The following is a 25799-nucleotide window of genomic DNA, read 5'->3' on the forward strand; positions in this document are numbered from 1 at the left end:
AGCGGGTTAGGCTGGGCATTTAATTATATGTCCATCTGTCAAATCTAGATTAATTTCAACACATTTTATCATGAATTTAACCCTAATTTTAAGCAATAAATAACAAGAAACTGGGCAGGAAGTACTCGCGAAAAAGCACATTCTGAATTTATGAAATATTCATCACAATCCAGTGACTCCTACCATAAATAAATAAATTTTAAACATTTTCAATAAATATTAAAACAATTCGCACTTTTCTTTTCCTTGTTATAAATATTTAAACAAACAAAAGAAATAATTTCTTCAGTTTTATAACGAATCACTTCTGGAAAGAGAAAAAAAATATATCGAATTTAAATAAAAACCATAGCGTTGTAACCAAATTTAGAACGATTAAATAGGGTAAATAATGGAGGAAATTGGGGATCTACTATTATACAGAAAAAGTAAACGAATTTCTAGGCACGTATTTGATTCATTGGCTTCTCAACGCATTTCCGACATGGATACCGACCGGTTCCTTCTAAATATCGCATCGCTCTACTTGCATTGAAAAAAAATCTCACATATTTTAAAATTAAAGCTCAAATGCAATGTACATCTTAAGAATGTGAGAGTAACCTCAGACCATTTAATTTATAATTTAGTCAGATCTGGGATAGACTTAATTTTAGAACTAGGAATGGAGAACGGTTAGTATTTACTCATAGCCCAGTATAGAGCCCCTCCCTCCAACAGGTAACAAAACGTTTAAACTATCTTACTGGCTCACTTAAACTACGTTTTGATGACGTTGCTGACGGAGACGGCGAAAAATATGTAGTTCCTTTTTACCTCTGTCGCTATGACCCGCCTCTTCTTTCAAACCCCTCCGTCCCATGGAAGGGGGTCCGGGACTTTGACGCGCGCCCAGATTACTCTATTCTCCATTCCTACTTCTAAAATTAAATCTATCCCTGTTAATGTGAATTAATTTTATTGAACACTAATCAATATCATCTGTACCTATTACCCAAAATTATGGTATATTTTCCCATCTTTTTTTGTCGTCATACCTACCCATTGTCACCGACCCTGCAAAAATTTCCCTCAGAACATTTAATTTCAATTATGTTAAAATCCTGTTTTTAATTACAACACCTAATTAGTTTTTAATGAACATTTAGCTCGCGTGTGAACTTTATCTTAGATAATCTGCCCTAACCATTTTTTTGGTTAATTCGGTACAATGTCCGAAAAAAGATATTTAAGTCGAAAAGGGTTTCGTAAGTAGTATGAAAGACAATTATAGTCTTTGATCTGTAATGTTTTACGGCTAAACAGCTTTAAGTTGCGGGGATTGTTAGTGGTCTAGTTACAACGTATCCGTTTTAAAATAAGTGTGGTTGGTGGTTTGAGAAGTAGCCTATCGCTTCTCAAAAAGGGGGCGTATGGCAAAGAGTAATCCATAACTCGTCGTTCCACGTTTCCGAAAAAGTTTTGACCTAAATTATGCCCAACTTGACAGGAAGGGAGCTAACAGAGCTCCATACTTTCACCTCGATTGAAAAAGAATACCCGTTTTAAGAGAATTATGTTTAAGCTTATCCCCAAAGAGATTATTTTGTGAAAGATACCATAATTAACACACATGTAGTGTAGCGTTCTCAAAGGACAATCATATTTTCCAAAGATATGAAAATTTCTCTACTTGCTAGACTTATTTGATAGTTTCTTCTGTTCATTAGCGAAACTCTAGGCGTAATTTGTATAAATTCATAATCAGAAGGGGATAATAGAAGAAGGATGACACTCTGCATCCTCTTAATACTTTACATGATTCTCCTCAGGCTCACCCTTTTTGTTAGCTCCCCCGCTCTTCAAACTTCAGATGGGCATCGCACTGTGCAAGGGTGAATTCTATAACTGTTTGGTACTAAATTCCAAGCAATCAACCCACAAACCTTGATTGTCTTGACGTGGGACAAAAACGCACAAGCGCATGCATGCGCCTTGGCAAATAGTTAAGCACTAAGAGATATAGTAATGATTAGGGAACTATTCATGGCGTATGTGATTCGGTTTAGTAACCTTGTTCCAAATGTAAAATGATGTTAGGAAGAATCATGTTACAATTACCCCGCTTTGTGCTCGTACACTTCTCTGCTGTCCAAGTGTCCAGAGCTTGACCAATATCATGATTCAGCTGAACCACAAAATCCTCACAAATACCATTTACATCTTGGTGTGAAAGTCATATCAAGACCTCTAGACGCATTGTTTTAAAGTAATACCATTTTGGCGAATGAAAAGATAGAATAAATTTTTTTCTTGGTAAGCTATATACCGTTTTTGGAGCAAAAGTTTCCTCCAGTTGTTTGTTCAAATTTGGCAGTGTCGAGTAAGGGGGGGAAAGGATTTGGTCGCGTAGTTCTTCTACCACAAGGTGGATATGGGAACCAACGGAAGGAAACGTAAACGGAAAGGTGAAAGTTATCTCAGCCCGGTCTCTTCACTTCCCTCGGCGATGCGGTAATATCGCTAACAACAATCCTGGGGGGGAAAGGGTTGGTCTTTTCGTGCTTACATAATATCACGTTTATTACCTGGCAATTGGAAACGGTTTCAATTCAAGCGTCCAGTTGTTTCCGTCGGCTAGGCTAGACATCGAAGGTGTTGGTTGCAAGCGTTCTTAAGCCCGCGTTCTTTTGTTGATATGTTGATATCTAGGAAGAAACTGACGAACTTGTCAACGCGTCATTTTTTTTAAATCTAATGTGTCAAAGGATATCAAAAACGAAAGCTACCTTGTAATTAACCATGGTAAGGTTTCAAATTATTTATAGCATGGGATTATGTATTATGTTTATGTATATGCCAAAGCAATGGAAGTAAAATTTGATAATTTGAATTAGTGATTAAAGGTTTAGGGGTAAAGTCTAAAGATATTTGATGAAATTATGTTGCCTAGAAATGTTTTGCTCAAAACTATTTTAAAAATACCTGCTGTTATAGAACTTTTAATGAATTGATTCGGTTGTCCGGAGGGGCTACTCACTAAGATTCTCTGTTCAACGGTTACGTTTTCGTGTAATCGTTTTAGGACTGCCAAGGGTAGGCTTTAAAAGATTCCATGTAAACATTTTATTATAGTCAAAGGTACAGCCGTGTACACCGTTTACGCCTAGTGGTTGGTCCCTTGGGGTGTCCATTTCATCAAGTCAATGTGGTTAGAGCCCCAGGACAAAGATTTATAAGATATGTTCCATGAGAACGACGCGAGAATTGTCTACACACGGTTCTGTAGTCCATCTTCCTAATTACTCTGTACTAAGCCATTGACAGCGCCTCACCGGGCGTCGCTTTATGATAATCTATGATGTTCCACCTACCTTACTTCATGAAAAGCTCTTAGTAACCAGTGACAAACTTATGGAACATATCTTAATAACTTATGCTAGGACGAAAACGTTTGGCAAGTGGTTTGACCCATGTCATTTGTGTCAATTGTTGGAGTTCCAATTGCTTTGACATAAAACCATCGTTTTCCCCATAATTGTACTAAATTTTAAGATTCAATATTGACGATGCTTTGAGTTGATTGATGTTGACTTCGAGGATATCTATATACAGACTTAAACAAGAAGGCTTTTTAAGGATCAGTTAAAAACCGGGTTTAATATTTTGCCATCCCGAAGCGTGCAATTTAATGTTATCATAATTTGATGGAGGAAGTCAACCGTTCAGTTTGTTTATTCCTTTCGTAATAAAGACATCATTAGATTGTTTGTCCTTTTGTTTATGTTCCATTTTTCCTGGCCCCGTAATTGTTTTCGATTGTACCATTGTTTGTATTGTATTATATTGTACGGGTTTGATTTTATTTCGATATCTATTAGAGTTTCTATAAGAAAAATATTACGAAACTGCAATAAGTCACGTTTGTAAGCGTAGGCCTGTTAATGTTAAAAATTAATTCACAGCAGGCGGAGAAATAAGGTGGTGGTCCTGGACAAATGCTAAATTTAAAATTAGCATGGCCAGTTTAAATGTTAAATTCTTGGGGTCTACTGGCCCTGTGGCCACTTAATTAATTAAGGAACGTTTCAAGGTTTCACCATTTTAAGTGGCATATGTCCAGTTTTTTAAATTAAAAGGGTTTTGGGTCTATTGGTCATATGGCCAGTTTGAAGAAATCCTTATTTCGAAGCCTGATTCACAACAAACCTGGTGTTTCTTAAACGTCTGCTACAAATCAGCGATACTTTCAGTATAGTTACTTACAAACAAATTGTTCTATGGTCAAATGGTTATTGTTGCAGACGATTTTTAAATCAATTTCGGTCCCCTATAAAGGAAACAATAGCTTGCTTACATTAGCAACGACAGTTTAACTTATTTGGAGCAATTATTTACTTATGACAATACTCAAATATTCCGTACCAATTGATTTTTTATCTTCTATATAGTTATTGGACAGTAAACAAACAATAACAACCATTTAAAAGAATCAAAACTCCATGAAAACCTTTTAAATTTTAAAATTAAAATTCGTCCATCCTAATTTATTTACTTATTTATTTATCTATCAGACCACTGACCCATTAGTGAAAGTCATAATACTTAATTAAACAGTTAAAACTGTAAAACGACCTCAACTCTAGATTAACGACCTTGTTTCAAAGGTTTCAAGAATCGTTCAAGTATAGGATATATTCCAATTAATGACTTATAAAATGGTTTACGCTTCAGTGATTTTCCGGAATTGAATATCTTGGCCCTGTAGGGTTCTACGGTTTTCTACCTTTTTTTAAAGGACATTTGAAGTTATGAATGATAATTTTAATTAAATTGTTTTTCTTTATCTAAATTATTCAAGCGTGAAAGGACTTGGGCACATTGAAATTTTATAACAAGGTGGCTCAGTTTATTGTTTTTTAAAAACAATGAATCTCAAGAAATTATTTCTAAAAATTTGGTTTAAAGTTTAAAATATTAAATCGAAGGTAAAATAACATTGCAATTATTTCAATTAAATCAATACGGTTAAGAGTTTTTTAGGCTAAATTATGGTTAAATAGTAAAAGGTTTTAAGAATTTTACTAAATAGCTATTATGAAATTTAATAACAAAAATATTTATAGAGTATTTATATTTTTTTGGTAAGTTGTCAGGTAATACCGGTTTTGTCTTGTCGCTATAAATTTGTTCAAAGAGTAAAGAGTGTATAGGGAATTCTGGGAAATGTCTATTTATTAGATGTTCTTTATTATTCTTAAAGAAAACTAAATTGTACATAGTTTTCAGACAAGGAGGATTGATACCATTTACACCTCAGGAGGCATAGCTACTTGGTACTGCACTTTTTCCGGCAAGTAGCCTTGACTCCTGGTGTAAATGGTATCATTCCTCCTAGTCTGAAAACTATAAAATTTAAAGTTTATGCTTGCTAATTTAAATTTATAATGAAGTAGATACGATATATTTTTCTGAAATAATAAAATTTACAGTCGTGGGAATTTTTCTTCAAAAAAATATAAAAATAAAGCCAAACTTATAATGAATCCAGTTTACAGGCCAATAATTCCGGGTTCGTAATTTCCAATTCACCAAAAAATTAAAAATAAATAATTTATTAGTTATATACTTAATTAAAAGTAACTGTCAATTTTTGGGCGTGAATCAATACTTCAATATATTGAAATCGCTTCAACCTAGAACCATATTAAACCAGTACCAAGAAGCGATATCTAGTTTATTGGGGAGAAGGTATAAGATGTCTAAGTATTCGCGCGCCATAGTCCCAGTCCCCCTTTCAAAATACAAGTGGGACGTAAAAGGAGGCCGGGCTATTTCGCCTCTCCTCAGTCGGAAAATAAGTAATTTTCGTCACGTGGGTTTTCAAGAACCAAGAGATGCTGGTTGTAATTTTGAGGCGGGGATTAACTCCGGACCTACGTTTGGACTGGAGATGAAGCCGGAAATGTGGCGAATTTATACCTTCTAACTAATAAACTAGATATCACCTCTTTCCCATACACTAAAGGCCATTTTTCAACATGACGAAAAATTTGTCTGTTAATTTTATGACCGTATACACTAGTGGTTAAGGCAGGACAATATAAAATCAGTGGTTAAATTAAATTAACATTAAATTATCTATACCTTTAATCTCCCTCCGTTCTCTCCTATTAGCTTTAAATCAGTAGACACGCCATTGTACTGTACCTTTGACTTTACTGTTAACCCAATCAGACCATAACATAATTCAAATTACATTCATAATTTGCATTCATTATCTTAAAACAATTGCGTTAATTGGACCAATTTAAAAAACATTAGGGGGATCTTATCTACAACAAAAAACTATAATTACCTAATGGCGATAAATTCTACGCATGCGCGCTTGAAATATTCCAAAACTTTCAGACTAATTTCACTCTTCTTTTTTTAATCTTTTTTTTTTATCGCATTCGAGCCAAATTAGCTTTATCGGGTAATAAAAATAATTCTAACAACGAAACACTTTCAAACAAGGAAGTACCTGTAAGATTTTTAGTAGTTCCGGTGTGAAACAGAACACATCACGTTTCGATAAGAATCAAACGCGGAACCTAGCGGAACTAAAATTCTCAATTTCCATAATATGCAATTAAAAGTTTTAATTTTAATACTTTTATAAATTGAGCTAGATTAAATAAATAATAAATAATTTCCCAATATTTTATAAATTTTGAAAGGCAAGCGTATAACAGGATAAAATTCAGAATTTCGGTCTGGTATTAAGATGGTCAAATATTCCTTGAAAAATCGTTCAAACAGTTCAATAAATGTTTACCAAATTAGTTAAAATATATATAGATTTGGTAATATTACCAAAAATAAATAGAAATAAATAGCTATTCATTTTTCCTCTTCTAAGTTTTACTGTCACGGTTTCGGCAGCCACACTGACCAGTGGGTTTCTACTTTGACCTTAGCATTCAACCCGCAAATATGGCCACTCTAAACTGAAAGGTCTCACTATGAAACTCGTTTTAGTTACTTTTCTGACCAACGACATATTGAAACCCAAAACTCCACAACTTGTTCATGGGATCATAAGTTTATAAGATATGTTCCATATGTATGACACTTTCTATACTTCGTAATGCTAGAGACTTACAGCTCGAGCTAGTTCGAGAACGACAAGCGAGAATTGAAGTCCAACACTCGGTTAATTTTGCAGGACTTCCATCTTCCCATTTAGTCTGTACTAAGCCTTTGACAGCGCCTCACCAGGCGTCGCTTTACCTCCAGCTTGTAACCAGTGACAAACTTATGGAACATATCTAATGAACTTATGATATTAGTATAAACTTTAGCTACCTATGCTATGTAAAGCGGTATAGAATCAATGACATGTCAATAATAACTATAATAAGTATAGATTACTCGAGTTAATTACCTAACTAATTGTTTACTAAATTCACCTAAGTTGTCATTTTATAACAAACTCGAAATGAGAACGTCAAAACAGAACACAATAAACATAATTACCATTTTCGCCCAAGGGTCTTTAGATGTTTCACCGGGACTACAATTACATATAAAAATAAATTGTAAATATCCGAGGGAAATAATTTAAATATTACCAAGTCCTTAATTACATCCCTTAGGCCCAGTTAGTCCATACGACATAAAAAAATTGATGTAATAATAATTTCAATCCCATTTCTACATCACGACCCAAAACTACTCTATTATGAAACTGAGAACAAATGACGAAACTAATCATTAACTAACATATGATAAAGTATATACCACAGATCCCGAATTTAACTTTCCATTCTCATCTGCTAGTGAATATAAATCCTTGTAATTTCTTTTCAAAAACTTTTTTCTTTCAAACCTTTTAAAAATTAAAAATAAAATGAAAAGTTTGGTAACATTGCGTGATTAAGAAACTTGCTAGGCAACTTTTACTTTTTAATCATTTCATGACTAAAACTTTTTTTATTAAAGAAAAAGATTACTATATTTCTCAATTTAGATTTAGTTTATTACGGTATGAGATTAAAGGATTTCGTATTTTTGCTCGCTCAAATTCTAAATAGAGTTCTTTTAATTTAATTTTGTTTAGTGTTGGACGCTTCAGGAAAAGGATTCAGCGGTATTTATTCCGGAACAACAAGCGCATTGGGTTCGTTTGACCAATGCGTAGGAATTAGCGTACCGGACCCTTACGACCCTGACATAGTGCAGTTTCAAGGGCAATATTGTTCAGTGGATTTTAGCGTAATTTTGCCAGAAAAGAAGCGATACAATCGTATAAACAACGTTATTTATCCTTTGAATAATTTAACTTTAAAATCTTCGGTGAATATTTTTACTTTTTGATTTTATTTTTATATAATTTTAATTTAAAATGCGCTAATAACGAATGCGAACTCGTGTTTTGTAGCTGGTAAAAAGACTAACTAATATCAGTAAACATCTCTACTATATGGGTGGAAGATTGGGTGTTTGTATTCCTTCAGCATGTGGTCTTGAAGACGTGACAGCTTTGGTCAAACATTGTAAGTAAATTAAGTCATTTATTACAATAGAATTTTAAACTTTTTAATAGGTTAAAATATTGAAGACCAGGACGCATAGTAAAGAACAATGTAATAATAAGAAACACACAGTTTTGTCTCAGTGTTAATTATATCTTACGGTAATTAGCTTGCAAAACATGATTAGTTAGTTTAGTTAGAGATAGCTTACCGCGCACAGTTTACAATTATGTGTTAGTTAGTATATTCAAGACTAAAATCAAGGTGGATTAAGCAAGGAGTGGGAAAAAGAGCACCATACGAATACTTAAGAGTATTGTTTGAATTAGATTGTCTGGTATGTAAGCTACGCGTGTTATACATGCATATTAGAAAATCAATTGAATATCGATTTTTAATTTTAAAGTTTCCAAAAAAAATCACAACAATATGTTTGATATTTTAGGTTTAAAATAACAAATTTAGAAAAATGAACTAGCAAAATTTCGAAATATATATATGTTTTGTTTACTATTAGTTCTTGATATTTTCACTCAATTAAACTTTAGAGTTGAATCTAATTAATTTAAACACTCCAATTAAATGTTTTTTCAGTGAGCGATAAGGTCGGCATGGTTAGTGATGTCAACAGATGCGAAATCAAAGAAATCAATATATTTCACTGGGATCAAATACTAATATTGTAAAATCAACATTTTGCTAACCTTTAAATTTTTAAAATTAATAATCATATTTTAATCTGAACAGATTCGTTTTTGCCTTATTCGGAATATTAGTCATCGCTGGAACAGCGCTTGAGGTGATACCAACTTATTTCAAAACGCAAGAAAATCCCAAGGATTACGGTAAGATTTCAATTTTTTTTCATCATCCAATTAAAATTTAAAAATTCATCACGTATCCGTTTACAATATTGAAGAAGATATAGCAATAAATTCTTATTAAATCAACCTAAGGGGTTGACCTCTTTGTGAATCAAATGACGTCAGAGACTGTCTCTTCGATGTAAAATAGGGTATAGAGTGCTGTCAGTTGTGACGTCAGATCCAAGGTTAAACGTCACGAGTCTGCCTTTAGCAATGGGCGGCCATGACAGTTACCGTTTTTTCTTTATGGGAAAACAGCATGGGTGACGTCACACCGGCGCTTCTGACAGCACTCTATAAGGCAACTCTCAGTATCCAGGCATACAAGGGGGTTTGGCCCATAGCCGTCTCTGCGCATTCTCTGGACCCAAAACGTCTAGAGCGTTTCTTTCCCTCTTACCTACATCGAAGGGTTTTATATTGTAAACAATAGTAGCCTGACGTCATCCTCTAAAGAACGTTAAAGCTCGTATCTTCTTCAATATTGTAAACAGACACAAAATCATTCTGAAAATGATCTTTCGAATTAAATAAAGCTATAATAAACCCTTATCAAGGGGGGGGGAGTTCAGTATCGTCTGCTTGGCGGAACATTGATTAATATGTGCAAAAACAAAGACGTTAGTTAGGGCTTGAAGGATACCAGGCCTGTGCATCAAATTTGGATGGTCCTTATTGTTTAAAGTCATATCTTAATTGTCCACATACCCATCAATGTTCCGTCTTCAGAAAACGACGATTGTGGTCAAGCACCAGTTTTTGCCCCCTGCCCTTTGTAAAGGGTCTCTTGTAAGAAAAACAATGTCATTGCAGCTTTATGGAGAAAATTTCTACTGTCATTTTCTGTGGAATCAAACGTAACCAATCTCCTAAACACGGATAAGGTGACGGACGATGCCCTACCGGCAGTTCACGGAATAAAGTTCTTGTCAATGACCTGGGTCATCATCGGACACTCTTACCTACAAATTAACTTTCAGATAGTCAGTCAGTGAACCATTCCGCTTCTATTATATTAAATCACACACACCCACTCTCTATAACCAATTTTCTAAAATAAACTGGTTATCATATTTTGGGTTATTTTTCCTTGTACGCCTGCCTTTTAACTTTCAATTGACTTGCAGGAGAGGTTGACATCGTCATGTCAGAGATCAGGAAATTCGCGTTCCAGGCGGTTATAAACGCCTATATGTCTGTGGATACTTTCTTTTTCGTAACGTGAGTGGTTAAGTTTGCATTAAAATTAAATTCACCAGAATTTCTTTCAACAAATAAATATTTTACAGGGGACTGTTGGTTTGTTACATTACACTAAACATATTGGAATATGTGGGTCAGAAAAATTTCAACCCATTAATTTTCATCATTAGACGAGTATGGAGGTGAGTTTTAAAAAGGGGTTAAATAATAACCTGAAAGTTTATAAGCTATGTTCCATAAGTTTGACACTACCTATACAATTCGTAATGGTAGAGACTTACAGTTTAAGCTAGTTCGCGAACGACAAGCGAGAATTGAAGTACTACACTCGGTGGTTAATTTTGCTGGACTTCCATTTTCCTATTTAGTCTGTACCTCGAATCTATGACCTACGTCACTTCATGACAAGCTCCAGTTTGTAACCAGTTACAAACTTATGGAACATAGCTTATGAACTTATGCTAAAAGTTTGACGTAAAGTTAGCTACCCGGAAGAGAAAGTTCGGTACTAACGACAAGCCATTAGTTGAAAGAAATTGTAATTTAACATGTCACGAATTATTTGTTATTGAAAGAATAATGAATGACCTGTAGAAGCAAAACTAAGAAACTCTCAATAGTTTAGCCCAATCTGTCATTCAAAACTTAAACGTGATGGTTCGGGATAATAGTTTCAAATCACACACTTTACAAAGAGATCAATTATTTGATTGTGGTCGAACACCAGAGTGTATTATTTTACCCCAACTTTTGTAAAGGGTAAATTGCCATTCAAAAGCAGATGACACAAGTTAATAGGGCAAGCAACCGCTACTCCTTTAGCTTTTCCTTATCCTCTAGCCTAATTGAACTACATTTGCCAAAGACCAAAAACAAACAGCTTAGTCTAGAACCCTTTGTCATAAATTAAGCAATCTTCCAGCTGATTCTTTCGCTTTCAACCTCCAGTCTCAGTAATTACAATTAACTATAATAAACAAATCATAATTATTTTGCAGGTTATTACCAATAACCATGGTGGTCATTGGAATCACACTTTTAATGCCTTTGATCGGTTCGGGTCCCATCTGGCACGACACTATCGACGTTGTAGTTGAAAATTGTCGCGAAAACTGGTGGTACAATGTTCTGTTTATCAATAACTTCCTGAATGGTTCAAAAACGGTATATTTTCATTATGTAACCCTTTGAAATTACTCAAATCGAGACTAACGGTAATCCTTTAAATTTATGTAGTGTCTTTCACAAACATGGTACACTGCCACGGATATGCAACTATATTTTCTAGCGTTAATATTTCTGCTATTGCTTTTCAGGTAGAGTTTACAAAGTTATACACCTATTGTTTGAAATCGTTATAAAATGGCTTAATTATTTTACAGAAAACCCGTATACGCCATAGTTTTTGGAGTTTTCTTAGTTATCGCCTCAATTGCCAGCACTGCAGCTGTAAATATCATCATGGATTTCCCACCAACTACCTTACAAGCGGTACAAGACCCTGTGTAAGTTTAAGCCTTGCATAACCGTATAATACTCTCCATAAGTATGGCTCTGTCCTAGAGGACTATGGTATCACGTGCCTTCTTCGTTAAGAGGCTTCTCCTACAAATCGGAATAGCCTACTGTGATTTAACTTCCCTTGTCGAAAACAGTTACGGATAGACATGAAGATCACAGTAGGCTATCACGGCTTCTGTTTAAAGGAAATCTGCCACCAGGTCGCGCACCAATACCTGTTCGATCCAAACTCACGGAGATAATGAACATGTTAACATAAACTTCACATCACTAACACTATTTACGCCTTCTAAAAATTCCAGGGAAATTCTCGATCATTACAATTACACTCAATTCAAACCTCACACTCACGTATGTTCCTACGCCATTGGCTTACTCATGGGATACCTCATTATCACCGCCCGTAAGACACCGTTCAGAATACGTCACGTAAGTAATAAGTACTTGCGCAGTTTCTCAATATAAATACCTAAATCAATTTCAATCTTAAAACAGCATGTACAATATTTCTTGTGGTTGACTTCAATCGCTATGTCCATGTCAGTTTTGTACGGTACTTACGAGTGGAACCGTGACAAAGAGGCACCATTCTGGGAAGCAGTGGCTTATTCGTCGTTATTCAGGACTGCCTGGGTCCTATCCATAAGTTGGATGACGTTCGCGTGTTGTACTGGACGTGGAGGTACGTATTTGTGTAAAAATAAAATCATCAAGTAGTTGCGGTGCTAAGTATTTCGAAACTTGCACTTCAGGAGTCATCAACCGAATACTGTCCTGGAAAGCCTTAATTCCTCTTAGTAGGCTAACCTTTTTGGCATATCTTCTTCATTGTTTGATCTTATGGTCGTACGTTGGCAACCTCCGTGGTACTTTGGACGGTCAACAAATGATTGCTGTACGTATTTACTAGTTCTTTTTAATAAAAGGGTGCACATCTTTCATAAAATTCATGTGTTACTTCAAGGTATGGGGACTCATAGCCGCCATTGTCATCACCTTCGCGTGTGCCTTTGTTTGTCACATTGTATTCGAAGCGCCATTACAAAGACTTGAGAAACTGTTCCTCGTTACCATCATGCAGTCCCAAATACCGCAAGAACACAATCACAAGCGGTTAGACCCCCAAGATATCAGTTTGTCCAATTCCGATACGGGTGTCGGAAAGGTCACTGTTGACTTCAAGGACAAAGAAACTAAAATCGTAACGATACACACGATGGACAATCTTTGCAACAGCCCTAACGTCATCTTCACAGGGTATGGTAGGCGACTAAATGATGAGGTAGCCAAAGACGGACCCGATGGTAGATTTCAGTATATTACTCGATAAGGGACGTAGAACGTCCCATGAGATCCCCTGGGAAACGGTTCAAAACTCTTTGATGAAGGACAATTTGACTTTGGTCCTCTAAATTACAAGATTTTAGTGTGTGACTAGTTGTGTGCATGTGATAGACATTTTTTGTGCGTTGCTCTTTGGAACATGTTCAGCGAGAAAAGTTTTGTTTTGAAAAATTCCATAACGGACAGTGATGTGTAGTCAATACTCATAGTGATACAATTATTACGGCTAATATTGTTTCGTTGTTATTATATTGTTTTACAATATATACGTAATTTCAAACCATTATTTAGTTGATTTCATAAACACGTTACGTTCAGGGTGTTTCTGATACGTCTGCCATAAATTAAGGGGGATGTTTTTGGGCGATTTTAAGTCGAAAATGTGCGGTTCCTTGTTTTCGTGTTATGATTTGAGTGTTTTAGGGATGACCCCTTAATTAAAGTAGAAATTATTGTCTTTCAGATTCTTAATTAAATTTAAGAGGTGTCAACCGTAAAATACTCTGGACAATCTTAAGTTGAAAACAGTGTCCCTTAGGGTAAAATGGAGATAGAAGTTACATTTCAGACTCTAAATCGTCCAAAGAAAATCTCGGAAAATCCCCTTAATTTATGGCAGACTTATCAGAAACGCCCTGTATACTCACTCACTCTGTACAATATTTCGCCACAGTCTTTGTTAAATTAATTTTATTGACGGTTCATTTGTGGGCCATTTTTGCCTACGCTTGATGATGGATATGTATAGATATTACGTAGTATTTATGCATATCTATGGCGCAATTATATTACACACATTTGTTTAAGAAGTTTGGCTAACAAACGCTGTTAAAACATTGCGTAATAATAATTGTTTAATTTTTCGGTTGATTTTAGTTAGTATTTGTGTTACGTTTAAAGTTGCCAAAATATACTGTTTAGTTACCGCTGAATAAAGGAACTCGTTTTGTTTTTATGTTTTTCGAGTTGAATTTCAATAAATAAGAGTAAAATAAATTAAACCAGGGATAGATTTAATTTTAGAAGTAGGAATGGAGAACAGAGTAATGTGGGCGCGCTTCAAAGTCCCGAACCCCCTTCCACGGGACGGAGGGGTATGAAAGAAGAGGCGGGTCATAGCGACAGAGGTAAAAAGGAATTAGGTAATTTTCGCCGTTCCCGTCAGCAACGTCATCAAAACGTAGTTTAAGTGAGCCAATAAGATAATTTAAACTTTTCGTTACGTGTTGGATGGAGGGGCTCTATACTGGACTATGAGTCGGACTGAATTAAATACTAACCGTTCTCCATTAATACTTCTAAAATTAAATCTATCCCTGTGTGATGGTGTTTTCATGAAAAATAACAAACTTATCAATGAATGCCCTTCAAATTTTCTGTGAATGTTTGATAAATATTTGTGAAAATACAAGTAATTCTACCATTTTCTTGATAAATGTTTTTTCTTTTTCATTCACAACGCTTTGTAGCTCTTACTACGTTATACCAGCAATTAACGCTACAAATGGTCTTCGTGTTTTCGTTTTTTTGGTAAAATTCCACTTTTAAGGTTCTTATACCGGCCTTTTCCTTTGTACCAATTCGCGTAAACAGCTTGAACGTGATTTTAAAGTCAACACTCAAGCTACTAAAAAACATGGCGGCTTCACAGGGGTCTTCTGAGCAAATGTGTTTTGCACGGAAGTGAGACACATTTCCAAGTTCGCTAAATTAATTTCACTAAAATAGCAACAATAATTTTACATTTTATGTGGACTTTAATATCACGTGGAGCTTTCTAATTAGCAGTGGGGTAACCTTGAAAATGGGCTCAACACTTTGAATTCAATTCAACATCTGAAGAAAATAAGTATGTTTTTCTTCCAGGAACCCACAGAAAACAGGCAAGGAGAACATTCACTTTTGTATTTTCTCCTCTATTCCATCTTCTCGAAAACACGTCTTTCAAAAGCTTCAATCAAATCTTGCATTTCCAATAAGCGCATCCAATTGTTATTTCTCTCTCAAGTATAAAAAATTACCGCAAATTTCTTGAAGCATTTCTTCTTGTAACTTGTAAATAGTCTCGTGAAGAGACCATATGGGCTCTTTGATGCAAAATTTACAGGTTTGTAATTTTGCTAATAAGTGTGAACTTACAAAGAAATCGGTCTTTGCTGTACTAGTACTACTAATTTCGAACTAATTGAATATTCAAGGTTTGTTATTACAGTATCATAACTAACGTATGCCTCTTCGTAATTTTGCATATGTTTATATGATTTGTTCCATAAGTATAACGCTACCTATACTTCGTAATGCTAGAGATTTTCAGCTCGAGCTAGTTCGAGAACGACAAGCGAGAATTGAAAAACTACACTCGGAGTTAATTTTGTAGGACTCCCATCTTCCTATTTAGTCTGTACTAAGCCTTTGATAGCGTCCTCCCCCTGTGGTGTTTGTTAATCTACTGGAATCAATTGAATATTCAATACGTTGTGAGTTTACGTTGTTTTGTAAAATAATTTGCTTGCCACGTATGCTTATCTCCTTGGTTATACATAAAAAACAAACGTATTGAAGTCCAACTATTTCAAATTGATTCCCTAAAGGCAAGTGATAATTCAACGTCTTATTTTCACCATGGACCAATAAACGAAAGGACATGACTTTGTCTCAAAGCATCGTCAGCTCTTAGAAAAGCCACCACGTCTATACAGAGACCTGCATGGGTTAATCGTTACCTAGAACAGAAAAACATTCGGTGTCTCTATAAGTTTGCACGTTTCTTTTCTTCTACAACCACATCCTGGATATTTTTAATTAACCCATGCAATCTCACGCAAAGCTTCGTGCCTACATTGCAGACATTTTCAACATAGAAACTATCAGATTGACAAATGACTAAGTATATATGTATATGGTTCGTTGCAATCTTACTAAATCCAAACTTTCAGTAGAAAAAACATGTTTTCTGCAAGATTCCTTCGCATTTCTTAGACTGTAAGGCAATATGTTTTATTACAACCTCGAAATGGACCGGAATTTCTTTTGAACAACCAGTTTTTCTAAGGAATATTTCATTCATTCTAAGGTTAGACGGTGTGTGGAATAGTACCTCGGGCTTCATCGAGATTCGACATCCATGATGGTATCAAATTAACTAAGATTCTAAAATTAATATTCTTCTCACGTGGTATAATATGATATCACGTGCTTGAGTTGAGAAACACTCACGAAAATAGTTATGATTCACGCCAAGCCAACCAATAGGAAGACATTAAAAATTGAGGCCAAGGTCAACGACGTAATTAGTATTAATACTGTAAGCCGCGAAAATGAAAATTTTCAATAAAACTATAAAAATTCGACAGTAATAAAGAATTACTGTGGATACATCAAAGGGAAAGCGAAACTTATTATTATATCATAAGCTTATAAGAGATGTTCCACAAGTATGACTTCGTAATGCTAGAGACAGCTCGAGCTAGTTCGAGAACGACAAGCGAGAATTGAAGTCCCAAACTCGATGGTTAATTTTGCAGGACTTCCATCTAGGTCCTATTTAGTCTCACCAGGCGTCGATTTACCTCGAATCTATGACCTATCTCACTCACTTCATGACAAGCTCTCAATAACTAGTGACTAGCTTATGGAACATATCTTAAGAACTTGGTAACAATAATAAACTAAGAAAGAGTAAAACACTGCATAGTTCCACGAACGATTTTGCAACTAATTGAACTGACTTTGAAGCTTTTTAACAATTCATGGACAATAATTATAATTTGTGAAGATAAACAAGGCATTTTGCTTTATATACGTCATCAGTTCATCCTCGTATCGAAAAAAACAAACCACTTTATAATACGTCACTCAGTACAGTTCATAATTTCATTGGAAAAAACCAATTTCGAAAGAAAGGTGGTTTAACCATGAAACTGGCGTATTTTTCCAGTTAGATAAATTAGCACTTGAAAATATATTTACACCATCAATTCACTTTCAATAATATTTGTTAAATAAACTTTGGCATTGCGCGAGAAAGACATAATTTTATATAAAGATTCTCCTGATAAATGCAGGTACTTAACAAGGATTTTCTTTTACTCAATCAAGGCCCGTTGAAATTATAAGGGCAATAACTTTTTTTATTTACTTCATTGCTTTTATCGTTTGTAAACAACTAAAAATTTAAGAGAAGTTTCGCAATCCCTTTACTAAGAGATTAATCGAGAAGTACTAGGCTACTAGCGCAGAATTTTGCGAGGGGCCAGTTGGTTACTGCCTTTAGAAAGGTTAAAGCAGGGAGAAATGAGGTAAAATGGAGTGGGAACGATGATGGGCGATCTGAGGCACCGAAACTATCCCAGTGTACCGTGAGCATGTCCCTACCCTTTGTTAGGCGATTGTTAAGTGCTGCCGCGTAGCTTCTATTTTTAGGACAGAGGGGGCGTCCTTTATGATTCCTACCTAAACGCTGAGGATGCTGGGAGAACTTCGGTACTGTTCCATAGGTGGGGGTACATAGGAAACGTTATTAGGTATGGGAATACCACTCCATCCCTCTCTCCTTCAAGTTAAGACAAGGCACGCAACAAGGTAATCAAACACTAGACTCCATTTACCCTAGACTTTTGAAAAGGGGTCTATACTTATTAGAATATTATAGACTTATGTTGCCTAACCCGTGATTCGAGAGTGATTAGCTCCTCAGAGATTAGGGAACAGTTTAATATTTTATTTTAAAAGTTTCTAGGAATGACATATAAGTGAAACTAATCAAGATAATAATTAGCGATAAGAAAGGTGGGCTATTTAACAAGTTTCAGAACCTTTCAGTAGAAATAAATGATTTACATCGCGAACTTGACAATTTTAAGGAATCATCTAGTAGATAATTAATCTACGATTGTTTAACTTGGAAGAAAATTAGAAATCGTGGCTTTAATACTTATTAAAGACATTTCGATTTTGAAAAAGGTTGCTTCCTGGTAAATAAAACATTACCACGAAATTAGTAAATGCTATGTTAAAAGGCTTCCGGGAAATTGTTTAAAAATAAATGTTAATAGGGGTAGACAAATAAAGGTCCAACCAATGTGAAATAAATTAAGGACAGATGTGAAGTTAATTAAAGTAAATTTAAATAAGAAATGGTAATTTCACAAGGAATTTAACGATTCAAATTATGGAGAAAATTTGGTATTTTAAAGTAATTAAGTAATTAAGAATTAAAAGTACGGTAATTTAAGTAAAGGAATTTAAGAAATTATACTTAATTGCTTATGCCTAGCTTTTACAACTATTCTTATTCGCAGAAAAATTCTTTTCCACTCCTTTCATAAAATCTAAAGAATTTGAAAGAATTTTATCACTAAAATCTTCAATAATTAACTTAATTAAAAAAATTTAAAAACCCATAAAAATAAAATTCAAGATATAAGCTAAGTTAGAAATTGTAACTTTAGTATCGTCAGAAGTGAGATGAGACCAGAAGTACTGAGCTAACCAAATTCTTCACTCGGCGAAAGTGAATATTCTTGATAACACAAGAACGGTTGGCCCTCTAGTAACGGTTTCTGAATTTTCCCTCCAAAACGTGAGACGCTCACGGTGGTAGACGGCCGAACTAGATTCAAGGAACCGCGTCCGTGTTCGGCCGCTTTAGGTTGAGAGGAAGGGGGTAGGAAATGTTTTTGGAACTCGACCAATTTTTTTCTCTCTAGTGTAGGCGCGTGGGAAGCGGCATAAAATCCTCAAATTTGTTCACTAGTGCCAGGATCTACTATCAATGCTAGAGCCCTTCACTTCTAGTCTCATCTCACTTCTGGTATCGTATATTACATCTAACCTTCAATAAAACCATAACCTAAAACGATTTCATTTCGGCAAAATCTTAGATACAATGTGAAAAATATAACTTATCACAACCAAAATTTTAAAACCACGTGGGTAGCAAAGCGGTAAAGTTACAATTTTGAATAACTAATTAGACATTGCTCCGGGGGTTTTAATTAAAAAAAAACACGAAGAGGTTAAAAAGTCTAAAGACAAAACGTGACGCGGGATGTGTTTAGATATTTGACCCCCAAAATCGACCTCCAAAAAATCCGTAATCCGATATATGTAAAGACATGAATTGTTAATTACTAAGTGAATAAATATATATTTTTAATTTTTCACTATCTAGAATGGGAGTATAAAAAATATTAGAATTTCGAAACTTTGGGCTTTAATTTCTTACCCTTTACTGGGCTATAAAATTGTCAACCCTGAAAATCTAAACTGAAACTAAAGCCATTATCAGACTTGTCTAACAGTGCTCAATGAAACATGTACATACAACCCTGTAATTTAATTATTTTTTTCTTAAATAAAATACAAAAAAAAAGTATAAAAATAAAATAAAAATGCAAAGGCTATCACGAGAAGCACGTAATTTCCATTATCACTAAATCTTACAGAAGACATGGTTAATTTTATAATCATTGAAATTAAATACTTCCAAGGACTAAATATTGTTATCGAATTTGTAACTTGCTTATGTAGGACTAGGGATAGATGTAATTTTAAAAGCAGGAATGGAGAACGGTTAGTATTTACTTCATTCTGAGTCATAGCCCAGTATAGAGCCAACACGTAACGAAAATTTTAAATTATATTATTAGCTGACTTAAACTACGTTTTAATGAGGTTGCTGACGGGGACGGCGAAAAATACGTAATTCCTTTTTACCTCTATCGCTAAGACCCGCCTCTTCTTTTATACCCCCGTCCCGGGGAAGGGGTCCGGGGCTTTAACGCGCGCCCAGATTACTCTGTTCTCCATTCCTGCTTCTAAAATTACATCTTTCCCTGGTAGGACAGAAGTACAGGGCGAGTTCTATGAAGAATTTTGAGTCGAAAATGTCCTATGACATTTTGTAACAAGGGCTATCGGTTTCAAGTTATGATCTCTTAAATTTAATTAAGAAATTGAAAGACAATGATATCTAATTTAATTAAGGGGTCATCCTTTAAACACTTTGGATTATAACTTGAAAACAGTGGCCCGGACGACAAAATGTCACAGAAGTTACATTTTTGACTCAAAATCGCCCAAAGAAGAGCCCCCTTTAATTTCAAACGATTATTTCAAATATACAATGTATACCCAAATTTCCCACCCCAAAAATTAAATATTTCGTTTGCTATTCTAGGAAATATTCGTGATGGCCAGGGCTGAGCTAAGTCATAGAACATTTTCTACTCAAAATCTCTTATACTGTATAACTAACCCACTGAATTTCTAACCTTCCACCCTGTTTGAAACACCCTGTATCATAATTTATTTCGAATCTTACTCAAGCTTAAATTACCAATTGTTAGTGTAGATTAAAATGACGAGAATCAAATTTAAGCAAAAAGTCAAAAACCCTGATAAGAAATATATAAATAAATAAATAGATAAATTAACTAGTCCACAGGTAAAAACATACCTTGGATATTAAAAATACGACCTTTGCTTTGACAGACATCGTTATATTACCCGGGCCGCGGTAGTTGAACTTGAGAAATTTTTTAAGTAGGAAGCAATCACCTTTGTGAATAATTTGCAACAAGAATAGAATTGCTAATTACGCACAAAGTGAACAAGCTTTTATGAATTATAATTTAAAATGTGGAATTATTTATCATTCCAGGAAGAATTTTCTCGGAATACAAATAAATAAATGACATTCCTCCCACTCACATTGAATAGATGCATTTGATAAAATATGGTATTTAATAAAATTTTTGACGCCCTCACATCAATTGTCGTAAAAGCTTCGACAATATGAATTTTGTTAATTGAGTATTGTCTACTAAATTTACGATCGCTTAAAAATATAAATACTTTTTTTATTATTATTTTAACGATAATAATATAAATATAAAAATCGTAATATTTTGCCTAGGGCGGTCTCTAAAAGTTTTCCCACCTGTTTCATTTCAATACTAGATAAAGCAGAACACGTGAAACTTATCACGTGTCGGTTATGTCATTAGCAACCGAATTACATATGAACACGCCGTCAATAAAAATACTTTCCTAAATTATTTATGAAATGTACACGAGTTTTTATTGGAAGCCATTATATATGATGTAATAAGGGATATTACGTAACCTAATGTGCGCTTAAGCGTAATTAAAAAGTGCGAATGAAGCCAATTCTGTTTCTGGGTATCCGTCGTAATATAATAATGACAATTTGAAAATGTTATTTGAATTGCTACAAACTGCAATTGAGCAATGTAGAAATTAAAGAAATATTATATAGCAAAAATGTCGTGTTTCGAAACGTGTCCCAGAAAGCTGAAAATAGTTTTGCAGGGATGTAACTCTTAAGTAATAGGCAAAATTTTTCCTCTCCGCACGGCCATCTTGAAAAATGGTGGCGTTCTTTAAGAAAAAAAAACTCCCGCGCGTTTCAACCAATTTCGCTTATATTTAGTACACTGGTTTTCTATATCCTATAGACGGCCTTTATGGCTTTGGGGGTTCGATTGTCCGCCATCTTTAAAAATGGCGGCCTGAAATGTAATTAAAAATATCATAACGCTATTAAGGGCCATTCCGGGTCCCTTTGAAGATTGTAAGACATCCTAAGAGGGGGGAGAGACAACTAAGAGGGAATGTTGACACGGTGTGAAACTTTGCCTTCCACCACGCTATTTGGCGCCTGCGCTGTAGTCATTTTGTATCATGAGAGTGCATGCGCAGAGACGGAAATGAATCAACCCTCTTGTATGTGTCGATAAAGAGCGTTAATTGCCTACCCCTTTTCATACATCGAAGCAGTTTATTCTATATTTAAAATATCTTGGCACAAAACACAACCATTTAAGTCTCAAATAAGTCGTCATTATGAATGACTAATTGTTTTGAAGTAGTTCCTTAATTAGCTATAGTTCCATTACGGAAAGAGTATATTAAGTTTTAAAAGCTGTTTGTCAAAACCTGAAAGAACATACATTAAAGAGTCAATTTGTACAACCACAACTGAAGGACGTCGACATTTAAAAACCACAAAACTACAAGTATATAGCCATTAGGTTAAAGTGTTACTAGTCCGAAAGGATTGCAGTGTTTATATGTATCACTGGGGTTGACGGAAAAATTTCACTAATATTCAGAACATTGGATCCCTACACCCTAAAGTTGGGCCTTATTGCTTTTTGGCTTCAATTTTCCGTCATCTTTAAAAATGGCCCCCCAAAACAAATCAAAATGTCTCGAAAGGGCTCATAACGGGCAACGCCGGGGTGCCTTGCTACTAGTTGTAATATATTTCAGTTTTTAGATAGAATATTCTGGTAGATGTATTTAGAAAATCAGTATGCTGAGCTGTGATCGCGTTACGTAGTTCATCATAGATCAATGCCGCATGATCGTAAAAACCTGTCGAAAACGAAGAAAAAACAAAGAGTTTTTAATCGTTTGGTAGAAAATACCAGCCCCGAGGTTAAACGGGTTAAATGGGCGATAAGAAAACATGTTTAATTTCACTTTTTCCTTGTGGAGATAAGAATTAACGTCATTAAAGGAATCACTCAAAATATATTTAGCAAACGTACACTCTAAAGACACCAAAGGTACTATTTTGGGTACTATGTGTTGACAACATTTAAAATACAACAGGTTTAAATAAATTAATGTTGGAGCCCTTTTAGATACATTAAAATTACGAGAGGTTTTTGGGTTCTTATCTAGAATTAGGCCTAGCACAGTACCATTTAGTCGTTTATTAAAAGACGCTGTTATGAAAATGTTTTAGTTCATAAGATATGTTCCATAAATTTGTTACTGGTTATTGAGAGCTTGTTATGAACTGACGTAGGTCACAGATTCGAGGTAAAGCGACGCCTGGTAAGGCGCTGCTGTCAAAGGCTTAGTACAGACTAAATAGGAAGATGGACTACAAAACCGAGTGAAGTCAATAGAGTAATGGCAGTACTACGCATGCAAACGTCATACCCTTCTATCTCTTAGCTCAGTGTCATCCCCTACTGGGCGCGTACAGTAGCGCCTCTTACAAGAGCGCGCCCAGATGGAGGGATACACAGTGACTGTCTCACAGTCTACGCCCCCTCTGTACCGCCACTAGTCTATACTCGCTTGTCGTTCTCGAACTAGCTCGAGCTGTAAGTCTCTAGCATTACTAAGCATAGGAAGTGTCATACTTATGGAACATATCTTATAATATTATGTTTGAAGCATATGGCTAACGTCTTTCTTGTTCAATGTTCTGTCCACTGGCATTAACTAACTAATCCACACTGTATTTACTATCGTACGGTACGTTTACCTATAAAATTATAGGCTTCCCTTTGTGAACAAACGCCAAACAAGGAAAACATCAGCAGAATAAAATTATATAAATTAATATAATTTTACTATATACGCAAGTTCAATGAAAAGCTTTTAGACAAATTACTGAGTTGGGGTAAATGTACATGAAATTAATGTAAATACAGTGTTTATAGCGTACAATGACGGCGGAACTAACCAATTGAGTGCGATATTACAGACCACTAAATTAAAGATATTGTTATATAACAGCAAGGTTAAAGCACTATGTCTAAAGAGTTCAAAAACATATTTACTTGTACTCTAGAGTCTTGACGTCAGTCTTAAGTTATTTGTTATTAACTAATCTGTAAATGGTTCTGGAGCTTCATGATAATAGAATTCGCCTCCAGTTGGATCGGTTTAATCGAAATGTAGGTGATCAAACAAGTCCGATTTTTCATTGTTAATTGGTTCAAACTTGAGTTGATCAATTTAAGCTAAGTTAACTTAATAGTGTTCAGCAGTTGGCCAGCCAAACCTAACAAATTATGTCGAGAAATTAAACAAAATACCTCCCTAAAATGTGGCTGGTAAAAACTTGTCGAAAATCTTTCAAAATAACTACCGATCACTATATTTTCGACCAATAACATCGCTTCTATACTTTTCACGCCTTGTCGCAATTCCGGACTTTAAAATCGCTTAAAAAATCATTGATTTGAGAAATTTCACCTTATTTGACTAGATACAAAACCGATAACAGAAAATGTAATTATTTTACATAATAAACTAACAACTAAAAAACGATATTATTAAAATAATCGGTTTCATATTTAAAACAAGTTTTTATATCGAAATTTGACTAAATGCAATTATAATTGCATAGAAAAATTATATATAAATTTTCCATTAACGTCACATTAACTGAATTCTAGTTAAGGAAGCCTTTACTCCCGTATTGAAATGGCATTGAAAACCAAATTGGTATTCCGAACTCGTTAGTAACCTACACCTCGAAGCCATCGATGTCGATACTGAACCAAGAATTTTTACATCGAAAGTGAAAATTTTATGATTTAGATGCCTCGACATTCAATGAAACTTCCGTTCTTGACATCCTTGGTCCTAAAATAAGTTTTAACCTTTAAAATTGGTTATATCTATCGGATATTTTGGAAGATAATGCTCTAGGATTTCATAAAAATTCAAGTTTTTAATGAAAAGTAAAATTAAAGGAGTGAGCCAGGCCAGAATTTTTCTTATTTTAAACGAAAAAGATTATTAAATAATGAATATATCAATTGGAACCATGTTTTTATCTACAATATTAAAGAAGATACAAGCAATTAAGTTTCCGTAACGGTTGGCACTACGCGTTAGGAGTGTCCCCTATTGGGCGAATCCCTCATGTGGTACTAGGCACCCAATGGGGAGGGGTACTTCCCAGTGTTTCGCGGAGAAGCCTAACGCGTAGTGTCCATTACCGAAACTTAAATGCTTGTATCTTCTTTAGTATTGTAGATAGAAACATGGTTTCAATTGATATATTCATTATTTTATACGATCTTTCGATTAAAAAATAATAATTCTAGCCTAAATTATCCCTTCAAGTTTGGCTTAAGAAATAGATCCTTGTGAAGAACATTTAAATATTAATCTCAGTGTATTACGAGACGAAGGGCTAATTACTTTCAGATTCAAGGGAGATGTGGAAAAAATTTATCACTGTCTAGGTTAACCTTATTAAATATTACACTTTATCAATTTAGTACTAAAATCAAAGATACAGCTTGTGCATCCACAGTTTATCTACGTCAAGTCTCTCACCACCTGACCATTTTATGACTGTTAAAAATTAACTAATTTTTACATTTGCTCACGTATGTTCCTAACACGTAGTCGTGTTAATTTTTGGATATAACTAATATGAAAATGTACAAGTTTATCAGTTAATCTACTGGTCATTACACATGCCTTATTCCCACTCTATCATGTGCATTCATCGTCCTTGGTTAAAATTAAGTTGAATTAAAATTCCAAAATTAACTTATTTCAAAAATTACCAAAACTAAGT

At 34.7% G+C, this 25799-nt stretch overlaps 2 protein-coding genes and 1 long non-coding RNA gene across 11 annotated transcripts in view; 2 read left to right on the forward strand and 1 right to left on the reverse strand.

Moving 5' to 3' along the window:
- Positions 1–25799, reverse strand: part of LOC149690382 (uncharacterized) — a 56610-nt gene continuing 30811 nt past the window's right edge. Inside the window, exons 1-6 of one of the 9 annotated variants that reach the window (XR_016383718.1) lie at positions 2568–3227; positions 2309–2514; positions 2053–2229; positions 1926–1992; positions 1818–1864; positions 1–307 (exon numbers count right to left, since the gene is read on the reverse strand). This is a non-coding gene — a long non-coding RNA (uncharacterized LOC149690382). Of the gene's footprint in view, positions 308–1129; positions 1865–1925; positions 1993–2052; positions 2230–2308; positions 2515–2567; positions 3228–25799 lie in introns of those variants that run through there. The other 8 variants (XR_016383717.1, XR_016383719.1, XR_016383713.1 and 5 more) reach the window with 8 other exon arrangements.
- LOC149690383 (nose resistant to fluoxetine protein 6-like) lies at positions 10509–12553 on the forward strand. Its single transcript, XM_089870376.1, has 5 exons — positions 10509–10585; positions 11566–11731; positions 11804–11883; positions 11950–12072; positions 12391–12553. Exons 1-5 carry the CDS (start codon positions 10509–10511, stop codon positions 12551–12553), a joined length of 609 nt encoding a protein of 202 aa, XP_089726502.1.
- On the forward strand, positions 12587–13515 carry LOC149690384 (uncharacterized). The gene is made up of 3 exons (XM_089869932.1): positions 12587–12770; positions 12841–12983; positions 13053–13515. The coding sequence occupies exons 1-3, from the start codon at positions 12620–12622 to the stop codon at positions 13416–13418; spliced, it is 660 nt and encodes a 219-aa protein (XP_089726058.1). The 5' UTR covers positions 12587–12619; the 3' UTR covers positions 13419–13515.

This window comes from Phalangium opilio, unplaced genomic scaffold (assembly GCF_054372755.1).
Source record: "Phalangium opilio isolate 3A_F unplaced genomic scaffold, DU_Popi_V2 ptg000031l_1, whole genome shotgun sequence".
Lineage (NCBI taxonomy): Eukaryota > Metazoa > Arthropoda > Arachnida > Opiliones > Phalangiidae > Phalangium > Phalangium opilio.

Coding starts and splice junctions, on each gene's coding strand:
- LOC149690383 (XM_089870376.1), top strand. CDS start 10,509: ATGTCAGAGATCAGGAAATTCGCGTTCCAGGCGGTTATAAACGCCTAT. Junction 10,586..11,565: donor GATACTTTCTTTTTCGTAAC/GTGAGTGGTTAA, acceptor ATTATTTTGCAG/GTTATTACCAATAACCATGG. Junction 11,732..11,803: donor TCCTGAATGGTTCAAAAACG/GTATATTTTCAT, acceptor AAATTTATGTAG/TGTCTTTCACAAACATGGTA.
- LOC149690384 (XM_089869932.1), top strand. CDS start 12,620: ATGTCCATGTCAGTTTTGTACGGTACTTACGAGTGGAACCGTGACAAA. Junction 12,771..12,840: donor GTGTTGTACTGGACGTGGAG/GTACGTATTTGT, acceptor CTTGCACTTCAG/GAGTCATCAACCGAATACTG. Junction 12,984..13,052: donor ACGGTCAACAAATGATTGCT/GTACGTATTTAC, acceptor TGTTACTTCAAG/GTATGGGGACTCATAGCCGC.